Source organism: Branchiostoma floridae, chromosome 8 (genome assembly GCF_000003815.2).
Source record: "Branchiostoma floridae strain S238N-H82 chromosome 8, Bfl_VNyyK, whole genome shotgun sequence".
In the NCBI taxonomy this organism is placed as follows: Eukaryota; Metazoa; Chordata; class Leptocardii; order Amphioxiformes; family Branchiostomatidae; genus Branchiostoma; species Branchiostoma floridae.
Genome location: NC_049986.1, coordinates 1,284,201 through 1,304,327, shown reverse-complemented (window position 1 = coordinate 1,304,327; position 20,127 = coordinate 1,284,201). Strand labels below are relative to the sequence as shown.

The 20,127-nt window shown below is 42.3% G+C and overlaps 1 protein-coding gene across 1 annotated transcript; it reads left to right on the top strand.

The window, feature by feature from the left end:
- Positions 1-217: 217 nt before the first annotated feature.
- Positions 218-8,836, top strand: LOC118420971 (zinc finger protein 525-like). The gene is made up of 3 exons (XM_035828077.1): positions 218-288; positions 7,510-8,331; positions 8,784-8,836. The coding sequence occupies exons 2-3, from the start codon at positions 7,533-7,535 to the stop codon at positions 8,834-8,836; spliced, it is 852 nt and encodes a 283-aa protein (XP_035683970.1). The 5' UTR covers positions 218-288; positions 7,510-7,532.
- Positions 8,837-20,127: the final 11,291 nt, after the last annotated feature.

Sequence of the window (20,127 nt, the reverse complement as noted above, 5' to 3'; positions counted from 1 at the left end):
GGCCGCTGATAATTCTCCCAGATTTGGACATTTCGTGACTTGGAAAATGAGATGTGCTCTTATGGGTGTTTTACTTCATGTATTTCTTAACGTTACATCAAGAGCGCCTTCATGTGAGTCCTGATTGGTCAGAGCATTTCGGATTTGCATAACAGTCAAACGTGTCTGTCTGGAATGTCTGAAGCTTTCGGAGCAGACACGTACACTTCTGCGCCTAGTCCAAGTAAGAGAGTTACATCTATCTCTTTGTCTATGGGAAAGGGACTCTTTACCGCCAGTATTCACAAGGTAAGATTGTTGTCTTTGTCTTTATCCTCCAGCCTGTCGACTGCCCTTGTTTGGTGGCGGTTTTTTTTCTGACCAAGGACAATAGTCTGCCAACCCGTTTAATTTGCACGATAACGTACAAAGCAATAGCCTCTACCTGAGGCTTCACATGTCGCTGAAAAATATTAGAAGTGGGCCAAATAGACAGATAACACACATCAGGATTATATCTCTAACTGTAGGTTTTGACCGTCTGATATGTTTTCTGTTTATGTGACAAATTTCTTGTATTTTCTATGACTTATGGCTAGAGGCTAACAAAGGGAAACGGTGTGTATTTGCCTCGACACGATGTTTATATAATATAGTGTCGACGTTTGAAAATCACTGACCGGTAGAAAGTGAGAAAACTATCTACATCCGAGCAGAACGTATCTGGCGTACCGTCAGTATCCAAAGGGCAAAAACTAGTGTGTGACTCACCCCGGGGAGATTAAACTATCCGTACATTCCATGTAGTATCTTGGGTGCCTTGGTTTACAAGCAAAAAGATTAAGCCATCGGTTACTATGGAGGATGGCACACATGCTGACAATGTAGGACCATGTAGGGTTTATATAGGCCGCGAGACATCTAAAAAAACGGTGCAAAAAAGAAAGCCCGATAAAACTCGTTTAAATAACGTCAAAAACAACCAGAGCCTAACGTCTGCTTGGAGAGTATCCCTATGCTACCAAGCAACAAGAAGCCATTGTCTGAAATATGCAATAGGCTCTTCTTCCATTGACCTTTTGACTCGACAAAACATTCTCGAACAAAGGAATTCGGGTATACGTGTTGGGTCGGCCATACCAAGGAGGTTATCTCTGAATAACCTCATTGGTCATATATTGTATTTCTCCTTGATAGGGGGAAGGCAAAAAGAGAAAAACAAGGAACACAAGAAAGACGAATAGATAACCTCAAAAACACCCATAAGAGAGGGTTTCACTTTGTATGCCTTTTTCCGTGAGACGTAGCGAGCTATTTATGAAAAAGAATGTTTATTGCAAGTCAAAGTTCTTGCCCGAGGGCCAATTGCAGGTACAAACAAAATTTAATTCACCGTAATCGTAGTGGCCCGTACCATTTATGAAGTGTAAATTGGTCACTTTAGATTAGTGTCTATATGACTCCTGCCTGTCCAAATACTATGTAGTATTAAATAGGGGACTTTAGCCAAGTTAGGAATGAAAGCCTATGGCTATAGTAGAAGTTACTAGTAATTGGCATTGGACAGAACTGTCCGGCCGGCGGATAGCTGGATAGACTGAAAAAGACAGGCACAAAAAATTCTGATCTTCATGTTAGAAAAAGGATTGTTGAAAACTAGGCTTCAAATGACAATATGTAACATCGACTATCATAATTCCACCAGGTGCCATAATGCCGCCACGCAAAAAAACGCTAGTATAGAGGTCTTCCCAAGATTGTCTTGAATACCAAATGTTAGATATCCTAAATGTAATACAAATCAGATGCTTAGGTGACAATCTTGAGAAGGCCTCTATAACAACGTTTTTTGAGATGGCGGTATAATGGCCCCTGGTGGAATTATGCGAATGTATGTTATATATTTAGTAAAAGAATAGGCATAAGAAAATTTATAAAAGAATCTTACTGTAAGACTAACATTCTAGTGGAACTTTATGAGATACCCGTAAGAAAAATAGTCTTGCTTCTAGAAAATTCAGTAAGAAAAAATATTTCTTAAATCGTGGAAAAGTCTGTTTTCTTATAGTCAGAAAAAAAAGGAATATATTCCCACTCACGTTGCCTCAGTGGAGAGTTAAGGACTGGGGTGAGAAGACCGAGGCACCGTGGATATCCGAGATTCCATGCTTACCCGTAACTTAATTAGGGGTGGGTGGGTGAGTGGGCTGAAAATTTCTGACTGAACGTTCCCATGCTCCCCTTCCTAACTTCCATCTAACAGGGTCTTTTTTAGCAGAAAAGGTGACAATTGCCCCGAAACTTTATATCATGGGTTGTGCCCTGTTGTTCCGGTATAACACAGAAAAGACATCTACAGTTGAACTGACTCCAGGTTTTATTCCGACTGTTGTACCACATGAGGATCGAGGAGCAATACACTCTTTGGGCGCATTTCATATGCTTGTCGGAAATACAATGACACTACAAACTACTTCGGTGGCAGTTAAGCATGCCTAAACAGGAAAGTATTGCAGATGCTAACTATGATATGTAAAGCCCTGCCTAGCAATCCTTGACCGTTTATACCAAACTATACAGTTGCGTATCACTTCGGGGCTTTGGATAATCCACACAGATCGGAGATATTCCTTTAGTGAAAAGCGGCTACACTAGAAACCTACAGTTCCTTCGTGACCGTGAACTGTAGATTAGTCTACTCTTGCTAGGCTGTGTCCCCCCGCCCGGCTCATGAATTCACTTGTGAATAGAGGGCGTTATAGGGCAGTGACCCTAAATTGATTTTTAAAAGTAACAGAAGATGTGTTTTTCTTTGGAAATGTTTGGATATTGAAGCTGTATTCTACAGGTAAGGGTTGTAGGTTTTTTATTATGTCGAAAAACTAGACTTTTAAGCCTGTTTTGGGTGCCTGGAACACTAGAAAGAAGTTTGTTTTGTAGCTGTCATTGTAGTGCCAGATGGGGTCAAAGGTCACCAGATTGCGTTTGGATGCAAATCACATGTGTTTCAGCGGTCAGAAAGTTCCGAAAAGTTGAGAATGGACATTTTAGAAGCCGGGCTACCCTCTCAATGTTAGTTTTTCAAGGACGAAACGTCAGGTAGGTGACTTTTGACAGCTTCTTTTTGCCATTAAATGTATACACCTTTCTCACGCGGCGGCCATGATAGATCGAAGAAGAGGTCAATGAGGCAAACAGACAAAACTTATTTCTAAAATCTGGTCCCATTTAGTTTTCCCCCAAACCACACAAATTTTCAAGATATAAGATAGAATAATAAATATTACAAGAGGTGTTATGCACCGAAAAATGTAGCAATTTAGAGTAGTGTACACTGACCCCATAGTCCCTTAAGAGATGCAAAATAAAAACATAATAATGCAAATTTTTAACGAATTTGCAGCCATTCACTTATTGGTCGTTTTCCTAATTGGCAGGCTACCATTGGTCGAACTGCTAATTATGATGGACAGCCTTTTGTTTGCCACATTGAACTCGTTTTAGATCTATCATGGCCGCCGCGTGAGAAAGGTGTATTATGGTCGCGTAACACAGTATTTATGGGCGACCCCCGTGGACAGAAGTAGGTCGGGCACAAAATAGGGCGTCGCAGTTCTTGAAAAGCCATTTTCACATATTTTGTAGATTCTACCCTGAACTCCAACATATTGAATTCTTGTTCATTACTTTTGCACCCTGGTATATTTTTTTAGTCGTCGAACCACCTCACTTTGGGGTCCTTAACTATAGAAATCCCCATAGGCGAAAAACTGTGTTCTGCTACCTTTAACCAAAATGGGGATTCCCCAGGGACGGACAATAGCGTTGAATTTGACTGATATGTTAGGTACTGATGTCGGCTAACTTGAACTGTAACATTTTTTGTTACCGTCAGACCCGTCGTTACCATGGCAACGGCCGCCATGACCGCGCCCTATGCTTAAGTATAGGACTTAGTGTGAGCCAATACCCGCTCTACCCCCCCCCCCTTTTTTTCGCCGAAAAAAAGACTAAACCCCAACCCCAATCACTCAGAACGTTAGAATAAGGTCTGGCAAGCACATTGTAGAAGAAAAAGTCAGCCAGAATATTAGATTTGTTGAGATAATGAGACCAATTAGCGGTCCCTCAGATAGCCCTTGTACGGGGCCGACACCTGTGCTAGGCGTCGAAGTGCAAAGTTGGCCATATCTCAGGAACCATTTGGATTTCTGTTCTAAAATTTGGTAGGGCTTTGTATCTTGACTAGTTTTATTGTATGAGCGAAAAAAAAATCCAAGGTTAAGTTTGCTTAAGGTCGCATAACACAGTATTTATGGGCGACCCCCGTGGACAGAAGTAGGTCGGGCACAAAATAGGGCTTCGCAGTTCTTGAAAAGCCATAGAAATTTTTCTGTGCACGTCAGCGAGTCGGAAACTGTGGTGGATAGTAGAGAAATATGTAAGTTTTGAGGCCATATGAGTTGGGTTACGATGTTTGTTTGGCTGGGTAGAATTTCGCGGACGAATCCGGTTCCCGCTACTTCCGTGTGTCGGCTGCAGTATGGTGACCTCCGCTGGGGGTCATTTCAAAGTGTTCTTTCTGGGAAAACGAGCAGGCAAACTTATGCTCATTTTCACATATTTTGTAGATTCTACCCTGAACTCCAACATATTGAATTCTTGCTCATTACTTTGGCACCCTGGTATATTTTTTTAGTCGTCGAACCACCTCACTTTGGGGTCCTTAACTATAGAAATCCCCATAGGCGAAAAACTGTGTTCTGCTACCTCATAAGGATAGGGAAGACTGATTGGTGCTCACTGCTCTATATCACATGTCATGAACTCACGCGAGTGGAGATCTCGCGAGAGTTCATTCCATTGTGATATTATTGGGAATCTTGCAGAACACGCCAAAAAGCGGCTACGCAGTACTGCGTACCTTCTAGACTACTGACACTATATCCATAGGAAACTACTCTGTCTTTTGATGCCGGCAAGATACGTTTCCAAAAACGTTCCCCGAAGTGTAAAATGTCACCGGCTTGCACATGGCGGGTATAGGGTATAGCGCTTCAGGGGCTCGGCAAGGCAAAGTCCTGCTCGTGTGGCTCATGATAGCACGTCACCGGAACGTACTGCGCCTGCGCGAAAAGTATAGACATGCTTAACCTTGCTAAACCCCCGGTTTACTAAAGGGCCGCATTTAAGAAAGTACGTGCGTATATAAGGGTAAAATCCCGTGTACGTTTTACATGAAACCATGTCTCTAACATATACTGTGCAACAAGCGGTATTTCAATGCAACGTTGACCAAACCAAGCCCCAAACCACCAGGGTTCGCGCAGGCGCAGTACGTTCCGGTGACGTGCTTCTCATGATTAACTTGTGAATGAGAGGGAGTTATAATCTCGAACCAGATCCACGGTGCGTAATGTATAGTATCAAACTTCCCGTAGGTGCCCGTTTGACTCCCTTGTCCGGCTACAATCCTTGGCCTGCTTTGATACTATCTTATGGCACCGTAGGATCTGCTTGGAGATTAAGGGAGTTATATCTGTATCTGTATCTGTATCTGTATCTATATAGCCGGTATAACCGCCATTCGGCGTAACACACCAGCTTCGCAGGCACGCGGCGCGGCAGCAGCTGGTTATATTACACTGAACGATCCGTCACACCTAACTTGTGCACATCTAACTGCAAGCGTTCTTTAAAACTATCCAGAGAAGATGCCCCTACATATCACATGTAATGAACTCACGCAAGTGGATATCTCGCGAGAGTTCATTCCATTGTGACATTATTGGGAATCAATCGACACTGCCTAACCCCGGAGATTTTGCTGTTGTTGTTGACATCCTTGTTTTATGTCTATTGTTCCGCTAGACATGAGCACTTGGCACTTCTTCTTGCATACTATTGGTGCTTCTCCTCTAGCAAGAGATTTTGAACATGCTAAGCGGTCATGACTTTTGACTGTTGTACATGTATGTAATTTGGGCTATTGATAGGTTAGACCGTACGGGAGGTGGGGCTTGCACACATTAGTAGAGTTGAGTCCTGATTGGTTGAAGCTAATGAGAGCATAATTCTCATTGGCTAAGTAGATCTTCTATTGTTATGTTAGTTAAGCTTGGAAGGTGCACTTGTCTGCTCAGTCAGTTCGACACCTTGGTGTCAGGTATGTGAACGTGTTAGATAGTCCCTCTGTAGCATGTAAGGTTGTGTAGTTTGTAGTGTAATACTTTGATTATGGAGTCAGGTATGTGAACGTGTTAGATAGTCCCTCTGTAGCATGTAAGGTTGTGTAGTTTGTAGTGTAATACTTTGATTATGGAGTCAGGTATGTTAACGTGTTAGATAGTCCCTCTGTAGCATGTAAGGTTGTGTAGTTTGTAGTGTAATACTTTGATTATCCGCTATCTCTGTTTTGTAACTAGACATGGTTACTCATGACACATTGTATCCACAGTCCTGTATCTGTAATTGTAATTGTAAACCTGATGCAAAGTGTTTTTCTCACTTATATAGCATATACACATATAGCGTAGGTTGAATCACGTCGCACAGATATATAGTAGTCAAACTAGTTAGGCTAATATTAAACTTAGTACCTAAACCTCTATTCTTGTAAGCATTCGCACATTGAAATTTGCACATTCCACGATTTCAGAAATGCTGGCCCATTGTAGGGGTGTTATACCTGACCACAACCTTTGCGTAGTAAATATTCATTTTGGGTCCGTACGTATTATCCCTAATAGCACAACCGTGAGCCGAGTGGCTGGTCTGTGTAGGCCCTGACCTGCTGGAAACACGGAGACTAACTTCCACGGATGCCATATGTACAAAGGTCAAAGTGTTGACATATGCTACCAACCAAGCAACAAGATGTCATCGTCTCAAATAGACAAGGGCTTGTGTCTTGGATGAAAAACAATTCAAGTTAGCCTCAACCAGGCTACGAGGTCGGTGGTCTAATAGTAGAAATTAGACAATTAGTCAACAGTACGCTAGGAGAGTCGGCCCGCTAGAGGTAGCCTCTACCAGGCCCCGCGGTGAGGAAATTACTTCTCTTGTCGGCTGAATCCCAAAGCGTACTATTGACTAATTGTCCAATTTCTACTATTGAACCACCGATCCACGGAAAGGGTAGACACAAATAGCAGTTTGGGGAAAAAAACGGAAAAGATCATTGTACAGCATTCCACGTGCATATCAATTGGCATAAACTTAAATGTTGCGTTTCCACAAACAGTTTGGCAGGGCCTAGGATAGGAAATGTGACAGATCTCTGCACTCCCAGCCAGCACTGCTAGAAGTCTGCAAAGGAAGCTAACTGCAAGGAACTTTCAATCATACAAGACCGCTTTGCTTGTCATACGGATCCTGGCGTTTGTAAGGAGGCAGTAAAAATTTTCATCAAGTAACTTAGTAATACTTAACGTTGCTTGTACTCGAGAACTGAGTCGTTTAAGTGGACTACATGTTTTAAGAAATCAACTGTTTTTTCCTAAATGTTTCAATTCATTTTCATCCCTGCAGTGACCCTACAAGACCTATCGAACATGGCGACCCCGGCTGTATCTCATCGGAAACAAGAAGAGCCTCTTCCACGCACACACAAGTGTGGCCAGTGCGACAAGGAGTTTCACAAACTGAATGACTTGAAGAGACACGTGCGTACTCACACTGGCGAGAGACCATTTAGATGTGAGGGGTGTAGCAGGCGGTTTAGTGTGCTGGGTAATCTGAAGAGACATATGAGAACCCACACTGGAGAGAGACCGTATAAGTGTGATAAGTGTAGCAAACGGTTTAGTGAGCAGGGGCATTTAAAGAGGCACAGGCAGACTCACACCGGTGATAAACCTTACAAATGTGAAGAGTGCGGCAGACAGTTTAGTCAGTTTGACCATATGAAGAGTCATATGAGGACTCATACCGGTGGGAAGCGTTACAGGTGCGAAGAATGTAGCAAACAGTTCAGTCGGCTTGGTAATCTGAAGAGACACATGCGAACTCATACCAGTCAGAAGCCCTATAGGTGCGATGAATGCAGCAGACAGTTTAGTCAGCAGGGTAATCTGAAGAAGCATAAAATGACTCACACAGGTGAGAAGCCTTACAAATGTGAGGAGTGCGGCAGACAGTTCAGTCAGCTGGACAAACTGAAAACACACATGCAGACTCATACCGGGGAGAAACCATATAAGTGTGAAGAATGCAGCAAACAGTTCAGTGTCCTCGGTTCTCTGAAAATTCACATGCGGATTCACACGGGTGAGAAACCTTACAAATGTGAGAAGTGCAGCAGACATTTTAGTGTGCTGAGTAATCTGAAGACACATATAAAAACCCACACCGGTGAAAAACCTTACAGATGTAAGGAGTGCAGCAGACAGTTCAGCAGGTTGGGTCAACTGAAGAGCCATATGCGGACTCACACTGGTGAAGCCCTACCGGTGTAAAGGATGCAGTAAGACTCAGAGCTTTCGCTAGTCAGACAATCTCCGGAGCCACATGCGAACCCACAGCAATGAATGTTTAAAGCTACCGATATGATAGTTACAGGCAAGTTCTGCGTTGAGGGTGGCCGCAAGAAACAAGTACGTACAAACAGAGACCACGAACCAACATTCTTACGCGTGTATGTTTCAGTCACTGGCGCAAGTCCGATGCTTCATTATAGCATTTGATGACAGCGGGCTGTTTAGAAAGACATTTAATTAAGGACAGAAAGACTCGTGATTTGATTGCATTCAGATCACACTAACTGAAGTTGGGACTGCAACTTCAATTTTGTTGTTGAAATGTAGGAATAGTGGTGCACATGGTTTCGACATGCATGGGGAAGATTGCCGCCAAATGAACCATTGAAAATGGTGTGCATTCTTCTTTATTTCACATTGTATTGAATACTAGATCGCCTGGTCATCGTAGTTAGGTGGTTAGAAGAATGTAGGCGTCTCCCTAAGTTTTAGGATATTTGAGTGTGGCTAACATACAGAATGTATTTACATGTACATTGCCTGGGACTGTTTAGTTATTAACTGTATAGACTTGTCTGGTATAGACATACAATTGACCTTATTGTAAGATATTGTCCTTGAAACCTGAAGGTTGTTGGTATTGTAATGTTATATTACATTGTACCGCTTTTATCTCTCTCTTTCTCGCTTGCTTATAGATAGATATATTTAGTTTACGTGTACACGAGATGTGCCATTGAGACCGTTAATCAGTACCTAAACACGACACCTCCTGTCTGTTCGACATCCTGACAACTGGAATTTCTCTAGAGATTTTTTTCGTAAATATGACGTAATTTTAACGTGAACTCATCTCTGTCAATATGATAACTTAGCTGTAATAGAACATGTGACATGAATATGTGCTATATTATCAACGGAATAACTAACATGTCTTCAATAAAAGGCAACATGACTCAAAAGTATGGTTGGACTGGTATGTCTCTATATCTCAATGACGCACCAGTATGTACCCTGACTGACAGAAAGACATCGCAGTATACGGACGTTTTCCTTATTTAGATGTTTCTAGTATTCATCATCACGGTTTGGGCCAATGAGTATCAGGGTTGCTAACACGATAGTGTACGTACTGAACCATAAAATGGGACCACATAAGTTCCATTTTGGACAACATAATAAATCCATATGATTTCAACACAAACAAACGTTACAAGATCTCGCTCGTTTTTACATACCTATTAACAGTAGAAACCGGGACACTGTATGAAACCTGTTCTCCAAACAGAGGATGGTGGGGAAGACTATGGCCCTTTTCTCATATCTCATATGTCGGGACACCCCAATCAACAGACAGAACGGGAGATATGAGAAAAAAGGTACAATCTTCTCCACCAACCTCTGCTTGGAGAGTACATGGAACTGCCTTGTCGTGGTGTTTCGTCTACTTGTGCAAATAACCAGACCAAAAACGACCTGTCGTAATATGAAACGTTTGCACCTGAATGCATAGCCATAGTTACTGCACATGTTGCTTGTTGGTAGTTATACCGTTTTGTGGAGTTCGGCGAACGCTCACTTTAAGAAATGTAAGAACGCCTTGTTTCCAGCCTATCGTTTGGTAACTGAACTGCCAAGGCTAGTTGCAAGTGCCTGTTTTTAACGAGTTTGCTCAGTGCAAGGCCATTGACCACTTCTAGGCACTGACCTACGCTCACGGTGGAGGCATCTCTTCTCCTAAGTCAGAAACATCGAGCTTCAGCAAGTTCAACTAACTGACTCATTGGGCGAAGAACTGGTTACGATACTGCTCGGGAAATTCCCTACCCCATTTATCCGGAATGGTATGATCCACTTACACCGCGGGAGGACCCCTACTCTTTTCGATAAGTGCAGCGGGTTCTTTTACGTGTATGACTATTACCAGACACGGGACCTCCATTTAACGTCCTATCCAAGGGACGGCCCTAGCCGAAACTAGGTACTCATTTTTTACCTGACTGAAGTGAGGAAAGTCGTGTAAAGTGAGTTTCTTTCCTAACGCACATGTTCGGTGACATGGCAGCCGGATTCGAATTCGAGACCTCTCGGTCCCGAGGTAAACACGCTGTCGCTGTGCCACACGATCTCTTTTTATTTCTTATATACACCATTTACAGGGCAACGATTCGTCAGTCGACCTCTCTTACTCGAGCGTTTTTAAACTCTGTAGAGAAGTAGCAACGGATACTGTCGTGTTCTTTTATCTGAGAATCAATCTAAAAATTCCATATTTTACACTTGGAAGATTGGTTTTAGGAAAGAGCAGACACCACTGGATACCCTCACGTAATGTAATCTGTCAACCCGTCTGGAATGGCCCTTTTTTTAAACTATACTCAGATTGGTCTGTGAAAAACGTATCGGAGAACAATGATGAGATAAACACTTGTATTTCGTTCACGTGTATTTTCAGCAGTGCGTTCGGTGTGTCTTCTTCTTTGCCGACGTATGCCTCTCTTCTTATGTAGTGATTAAACGTGTTCTTGTCAATTTGTTTAAACATAAATGGACACAAATATACACAAAAATGCATCAAAAAGGGGGAATGCTAGTCTGATGTTAATATGCTTTGTTTGTATCGCATGCTCGATATACTGCCTCACCAGGTTTCCTTATGAAACGGGACCACCATATATCATCCTATCCGAGGGACGTCCCTGACAAACGCTATGATCATTACTGGCAACAGGATTGCCGTAGATGTCAGGGGGCTGTCGATCTGCCCATTCGAACTTAATTCCGTTATGAATTAGACGCAGTTCTTCTATCACCGGTAATTTGCACTTTGCGGTATGGGCCCATGCGCCTGTAAGCATATTGGCTGGTCTGCTTTATGAATGTTAAAAGCAAACACTATCTAATGATATGGGGGAAATCTCACTTGGGAAGAACAAACATTTTGTGGCATAACTATAAAGTATTAAGCGATCTAACTGTGTCCACCGAATTTTAAAAACTTATCGCCATTTTATGGATCATGTAATCGAGGGAAATGTCAGTATCTCTGTTTTGTTCTGTCCTGGAATTTCGACGCTTTAATGTGTGTCATCCATCAATAACTTTTTTTCAGTTGTTCCAACAATCAACACTTTTATTTTTGCCCCCCCCCCCCAACTTTCCATAAATGCTTAAGCTGTCCCCCCCATGAACAATTTTAGGCTGTCCCACCAGCTAACAGTCTTAGGCTGTCGCACAAAAGAACACTTTTAGGCTGCCGTGGACACTTGACATCAACACTTGTGTTCTGTCTCGCAAGTCGACGCTTTTAAGTTGTTCCGTATATGAATGCCTCCATGTTGCCACCCGCCCATTTGTCCCTTCTGTTAATTTTATCATCTTCTTCACCATCAGACTGGATCAGTGCAAAATAAGTCAAACCTATGCTTCGCCGTTAGGTTCCGCATGGTGGCAGCACATAGAAAGGTGGCCAATGTATGCCCCAGTCATACTCAATATGATTTTCTCTTGTATACTGCTATTAATTTTGCGAAGATTGTTAAGTGCAGCGTTAGTAAAAGAATACATACAGTAGGCTTTTGTGAAACGTGCAGTCTATTCATTTTCATAATAACGGATACAATTAATCATTCCTCTTCCTCCTTAACACCATGGCGATAAAAGTAAACGTGTGATTAAACAACACTCGATTCTAGCCATTATGTTTTGTCTTGTCTTGTCCTACTGTCGAAAAGGTTGGTAAGCAATTGCATGTCGGGTATGATTACGTCCGTGTAAACGAATGCCCTATCGACAGTTTGTTTTCTATCACCTTAAACGTTCTAGATATATAGAACTGTTACTTTGCCATTACAGAAAACCATTGCCACTAAATGTAGTTTCACGTTTCGCTAATCTCTTTAATTAGTAACTCCAATTTTAAACAGAGCCCTACTCAAAACAATACGTTTTCATTCACAGCACTCAACAAACACACTTGACTCAGTTACATCAGTGTGGTGTAATAAAATAAACATTACGTCACAGTTTGTGATCATTAATCTCACTTTTTCAGGCGTGCCATAAGTAAAAGTATTGTGTATCAAGTAAGAAAGGTTGCTAGGCTCGGAAAAGAGACACTATAGCCTACAGACTATATCAATAAGAAACAGAAAAGGCTTGCTAAAGATAAGAAAAGACTAATGTTGTCATTGAACAGAAGAAAGGAAAAGTCACTGAATACTATTCATGTATGCTGTAATTGGGTTCAGTTAACCTTGTAAAGGCGACGTTTTAAAGGAATGCCATGTCGTAGGTCACTTTGGGTCTGTCCTTGGTGCTAAATATGTCTGATAAATGTTGAATAGCTTATACCATGACTGTCCGTATGTTGTTACCTGTTCGCAGTACTGTAAGAACTACACTGGCTCTCTCTCTATATGGCAATAATGTCTATGATTGAGATTTACGTAGGGTCCTTCCACCTAGACATCCCGGTCTTCCAAAGTGTTATTTTTGCAGTCCTGAACCCAGAGGCCCAATGTGTGACAGGCGGCGGCGTCCAATATGTGTTTGATCACAAAGCCCTTTGTTTGTGTAGAAGCTCTAGTCCTTTATTCTCGGTTGTTACTATTGGAATTTGATGAGTTTCTGTAGAAGCTCTTTGTCCTGGTGCTCACTAAATGTCATGTTTCGTTCGTACATGTTAGTATAATTCTGGTGGTGTACTGGAACCTTTCTTCCGAAGCTCTCCAAGGGTTCTGTATGTCCTGCTTTGGCGCTATGTTCATGTATAGGTCACTACAATGCACCATCTGTGCCTGCAGAGTTGACTGTTGGTGACGTGTACAGACTAGATGGTAGAGTCCTGTCAATCCTTGTAGAGCTCGACTAATCTGGGACAGCCGGATGTTCAGTCAAACTTTCAGTAGAGTAGATTGGTTGCTGTTGTTTCTGTGTTTCTGTTCGATTATCCAAACATTGAAGTTCGTCAATAGAGTAGAGCTCGTTTGTTGTTGTACATGTATCCACCTCTTCTTCGGTAGAGTAGATATGGTCTATCTTTGGTGCCGACGCCATAGGTTATTATATTTCAGCCATACATAGTATGGTGAAATATATTGTATTCGTAATGTTTCTTTCTTTCTTTCTTTCTTTCTCCTGTCAAATCTTCAAAGTGATTCATCTCCGCCGTTCCTGGACCGAATGACCTGAAATTTGGCACAGGGGTAGAATGGGCCAATACCTTGATGCTTTTTTCTCAGTTTTTTCATATTTGCCTCTAAAATGATTTTATTGAGATTTTTTGGTCAATTTTAGACCAAAACTGTATATTTTGGCCCCTGTACCCTGGTATTACAACCAAATGAGCTGAAATTTGACAGAGATGTGCCTTGATAATGCTCCCATATAAATTCGATAACACTTTTGGTGTACAGTACAACAAAATGCTTATTTTTGCGATTTTTGACAAATTTTTGACCAAAAAAAGACACTTTTGGCCCCTGTACCCTGGTATTACAACCAAATGAGCTGAAATTTGACAGAGATGTGCCTTGATAATGCCCCTATATAAATTCGATAACACTTTTGGTGTACAGTACAACAAAATGCTTATTTTTGCGATTTTTTGACCAATTTTTGACCAAAAAAGGACACTTTTGGCTCCTGTACCTTGGTATTGCAACCGAATGAGCTGAAATTTGACACAGATGTGCCTTGATAATCCCTTCATATAAATTCAATAACACTTTTGGTGTACAGTCCAAGAAAATGCTTATTTTTGCGATTTTTGGCCAATTTTTGACCAAAAAAGGACACTTTTGGCTCCTGTAACCTGGTATTACAATTAAATGACCTGAAATTTGGTATAGATAGGCATTAGATACTTGGTAACAAGATTCAAGTAAAATTTTTGACATAAACAACTTTAAAATGATTAATTTTGGCACTTTTCTGAGGGGAAATTTTTTTCTTTTGGCCTCCTGACGTGACCTTTCGTGACCCCGCACAGAGCCACAACTGTGCGCGTCAGCCGGAGAGTTAATTGAATCAAAGACCTAGCCAATCAGCGAAGAGGAGGCCAAAGGCTAATTAATATTCATAAGCGGGGCCTCATGATCCCGTATATAGCAGTGTTCCCGCCAGGGGGAGCGAAGCCCGCCTAAGGCTCTCGCATTTTAGACTATTCAGAAGGCTTTATATTGTATCAGTTCTTAGGGGCATATCTATGATAATCGCAGCAGTCACTTAACTTCTCTTCAGGAGTTTAGCGTAACACTATTTCAGGTCAAACCGTCAAAGGCAACTAAAAACAAACTTTAACGTTACTGAGTTCAACAGTACTTATAACTTGTTATCCGAAGTTGAAACGCTAGCGATGGTATTTTCGCTGCGCTGTTAGCTCCGTGCGACTGTTGTTGACGGTCTTATAACGGTATATTTTGCACCCCTGTACCCTGGTATGAGTAACATTTGGTATAGATAGGCATAAGATAGTTGGTAAAATGATCCAAGTAAAATTTTTGGCATAAAGGACTGTATAAGGCTTAATCACAGCACTTTTTTTAGGGGAAATTGGTTTTCTTTCGTTCTCCATGCCATGACCTTTCGAACGTTCACCCCACAGAGCCGACATCTGCACCTGCGTCTAGCCGGCAGGAAGAGTTAATTCAATTAATGGTTCAGCCAATCAGCGAAGAGGAAAGCGAAGGCTAATTAATATTCATAAGCGGGACCACACAATACGTTAACTTGAAGACTCAGGCCGTACAGACTTCTCGCCAGGATTTTTTCAAAGCGTCGGACAGGGGTCCAGGGGCCGCCGAATGTCCCTGGCGGGGTCCAGGGGCAGGGCCACTGTTGGGGGGGGGGGGGGGGGAAGACCCAGGTGGGCGAAACCCCCCCGGAAGCTCTTGCATTTTAGACTATTGAGAAGGCTTCTTTTATCAGTTTTTTTAGGGCCATATCTACGATAATCGTAGCAGTCACTTACTTCTCTTCAGCAGTTTGACTTTAAAATATTTCGGGTCAAAGCTTCAAAGACAACTAAAACCTCATAAACAACAAACTTTACTTAGCTCAACAGTATACAAAAATATTGTACGGGTTGCCATCCTTAGTTGAAGCGCTTATTTATAGCGCTAGTATCTTCGCTGCGCCGTTAGCCGCCGTGCGACTTTTGTTGACGGTCTGATATCCCTACGTCGCCGCCTCGCTGATATTCCCACGGACATGTTTCAAGAAAAATACCCAGCAAAAAACGCTGTTCTGCGTCAAATTCTATTCTATAAAACATGTGGGACTCAGTGTTACAGTCTAAATATTTTGTAGAAGCACCGCTGTAGGAAAGAAGGTCCAAGCAATGTAAAACATCACGTAGCATGAAGTTCGCTGTCAACTGGCACACAGCACATGACTGTTTGAAACTCTAAGTCTAATCAACAGCCGTGTTTGATTGATAGCCGGCGGTCCTTTGATGAAGTCGGCGAAAGGTGCGTTAGTTAGAAAATCTGCGTTTAGTTTTGATACGTAATTATAAGTTAGACAGTGGCGAGAATGATTATTTTCTCATCAATATTTCTCTTCAGAATTATTTGAACTTAATTGTACATCTAAACAATTGGCTTACCTGTGCAATGTTTATATGATTAATGATCAGTGTACTGATCATGTGTAACGTATGGCTCCTAGTCAATAGATCAGCATTTTTCTCTATAGTGACCACCTGTCTATAGTGGCCACATTTCTATCACTGGACTGGAACTTGCGAAAATTGCTGTATTTTCTCCAGAGCAAATGTATGTGTTCCTAGTGCTGTTGTTGTTTGACATAAACTTTGAACATTTAAATTGTAAGTAACTTTAAACTGCCAGAGTTTCAGCCCAATAAAACACTCTCAGCGCCAGGGTATGAACAGACTGACCAGACAGACGAAAATAAATCCTCGAACAAGGTTCAATCGTATCTTCCGGGTCTGGCAGGACTGAGTTGTTAAACTAAAATAAGAATAGGCTCGATGGCTGATTGCATACAAAGTAAAACAGTTTAACAGTTTTACAGCTTGAAGAAAACAAACGCTCCTACAGTACCTGCACCTGCTTGATAATTATTAAATCGTATGCCCTACTTGAATAAAAAAAGTTCACTGCAATAATAAATGTACCCACATCACAAGGAGCTTATACTTTTTTAAACTTACACCTAGTTATCGTACTGAAAATTGTTAATGACATTACATGATGAAGTCATTCAACAATTTTCAGTTATGATGAAAATTTTCTGAATGGAAGGTGTGATTATTGTCATTTTCTGAAAAATAGAAGCAAGCTCTGTCTTTACCTGGAATCAATTCACAATACCAGTCCACTTTGGGGGATAATGTACTGTTAAGAGGATGTTCCATTTTTGCGCAGGGGTGATTTGGAACAGTCCAATGTTGCGTGGGAAGGGGTATGGCTGAAATATGCTGTATTTGCTCTTAAGCAAATGTCGGCCTTTCTAGTGTTTCATTCGTGACTGTCCCCTGTCCCCCATCCCTATCTCATTCAATAGAGTATATGCTTGTTGTTGGTGCTGTACTTTCTCTTCCATCCATGGCTGCTGAATTCCCGCTGTCCAAATCTCCTGTAGGATTTTCGTAAGTGTAGATTGTTGTTGATGCTGTACTTTCTCTTCCGTCCATGACTGCCGAATTCCCGCCATCAAAATCTCCTGTAGGATTTTCGTAAGTGTGGTTTGTTGTTGGTGCTGTACTTTCTCTTTCTTCCATGGCTGCCGAATTCCCGCTGTCCAAATCTCCTGTAGGATTTTCGTAAGTGTGGATTGTTGTTGATGCTGTACTTTCTCTTCCGTCCATGACTGCCGAATTCCCGCCATACAAATCTCCTGTAGGATTTTCGTAAGTGTGGATTGTTGTTGATGCTGTACTTTCTCTTCCGTCCATGACTGCCGAATTCCCGCCATACAAATCTCCTGTAGGATTTTCGTAAGTGTGGTTTGTTGTTGGTGCTGTACTTTCTCTTCCGTCCATGGCTGCTGAATTCCCGCTGTCCAAATCTCCTGTAGGATTTTCGTAAGTGTGGATTGTTGTTGATGCTGTACTTTCTCTTCCGTCCATGACTGCCGAATTCCCGCCATCCAAATCTCCTGTAGGATTTTCGTAAGTGCGGTTTGTTGTTGGTGCTGTACTTTCTCTTTCTTCCATGGCTGCCGAATTCCCGCTGTCCAAATCTCCTGTAGGATTTTCGTAAGTGTGGATTGTTGTTGATGCTGTACTTTCTCTTCCGTCCATGACTGCCGAATTCCCGCCATACAAATCTCCTGTAGGATTTTCGTAAGTGTGGATTGTTGTTGATGCTGTACTTTCTCTTCCGTCCATGACTGCCGAATTCCCGCCATCCAAAGCTCCTGTAGGATATTCGTGGTTTACTATCGGTGGTGTAGTTTGATTGACAGGCTGGTGTCCGTGATTGACAGCTCCCGGGGAGTTGTTGATTTTAACGTAGTACCGTCTGAGTACGAGGCAGAGTACGATAGCTATAGCCAAGAAAGTACCAGTTGCAGAGACGGGGTTGTACAAAACTGGTAGTTGTTTTGACGCGTCGTGTCCGTGGCGTTCAGAGAAGAAGTCGCGGTCTGTGCAGAGCCTGTCTGCATCGTGGACAGAGAAGTTTCGTTGCGCTGCAGCTGACGCTTGGTCTGAGTCCCATCTGAAGGAAACACGACTGAAGTCACCGGTATCGCTGTAGGTTCTGTGGTGGGGCGGTGTGTCTCACAGCCCGTCAGTTTGGCAGTCACGAGCGCGTTGGACAAACGCAGCTTATTCAGTTCACGCGGACTGGAGCAGACATGAGCGCCCATTTTTAGGCTTCTGACGAGAAAACAAGCTGAACAGCGAGAACAACAGGAGTTCTGTCGTTCTTTCCCCTTACAGTCCCGTAAACACGCCATCTTGACAATCAGCCAGTTGAGGGCATAGTCACAGTGAAATGGGTTATCGTTGATAAGTGTATCGATGACTTGTGGCCGCCCGAGCTCGTACTCAGAGAACGACGCCAATTTGTTGAAACGTAGGTCAACTTCTTTCAGCTTCGGGAGATGCTCAATGACGGTGTCCAGCTTCACGTACCGAAGTCGGTTTCCCGGGAGACAAAGAGATTCTAAATTTGGCAGCGCACGCAAAGACATCCAGCAAAAATAATCTATACAGTTCCTATATAGTTCCAGGGCACGCAGCCGCGGTAGTGGTGGAAGATATGATACGTTCCCGATGCTACATGAACTGGACAAGGTAAAGCTGTCAGCATTGGCCGGGATGTCGTCAGGAATCGCCGTAAGGTTTGTATTGTAACAGTGAACTATCGATGTCCCGAAGTATGACAAATAGTGTATGCTACACGTAGCCGGCAAGCACAACCTGACCACAGACGTATCAAAGTAAGGAGCAACAGCAGTCCACTTTCTTTCATGTCTGTACGAGTTGTCCTCAGTTCCACCTGGTCAGAAAGAGATACGTACACGCCACGAGTTTGCTTCAAATGCTCAGATATATATATGTAGGGCTCCGCATCGCCTTGAAAAGCAGGTTAAGTAAGTACTGTGCGATCTTGAAACTGTCTTCAGCAAATATATTAGCGTCGTGTGTGTATCATACATGCTGTACGTATGTCTGCCGTGCTCAAGACGGTATCTCATGCCTGATTATATATCTTGCACTGTTGACTACAGGCTGAGTACCATCACGTATTGTAATCACAGAACCAATTTGGAGACCTCCTGATTTGAAACATCTACTCAGACAGAAAAGTAGTAAATGAAATTGCATATATATGTCTGCTTGTCTACCCACGCACAATTTTGTAGACGCCTTAGACACGTCAGGGGCTGGTTTAGAGCATACAACTAGTTAAGGCAGAGCCACATTAAATACATTTTTATTATTCCCAGTCTGGTAATGTTAGGATCATAAAACGCTCTCCATTAACGCACATGTAGAAATACAACCGTTAGATATTTTTATATTTTTATTTTTGTATACACCATTTACAGGACAAAGATTAGCCAGTCGACGTCTCTTACTCATTTTTAAACTCTGTAGAGAGGATTACAAAGTAGACCTCAGCGAATACTGTCACGTTCCTTTATTTGAGAACTAATCTGAAAGTTCCATGTTTTAGACTTAAAAGATTGGTTTGAGGAAAGAGCAGATATCACTGGATACTCTCACGTAATGTAATCTGGCAACCAGTCTGGAAACTTCCTGTTTTCATAACTGTGCTCAGATTGGTCTGAGAAAAACGTTTCGCAGAACATGATGAGAAGGTACACTTATGTATTTTGTTCACGTGTATTTTCAAGAAGGTGTATTCGGTGTGTCCGCTTCTATGGCGACGTATACCATGCGACGTATGACATGCGTGACAGTATCTGTGTGTGTTTTGCCAATTTCTACTATTTTCTTCTTCTCGAAGCAGATATGAGGCAAATAGATATAGTTGTAGTCGGGGTTTTACCGTAGTCTCTACCAGACTCCGGATCGCTGTGGAGTACGTATTTCTATTTGGGTTATTTCCGCTTAGAGAAGAGGAAAATAGTTGAAATTGGCTAAACACACTCAGATACTGTCACGCATGTCATACGTCGCATGGTATATGTCGCAATAGAAGCGGTCACACCGAATACACCTTCATGA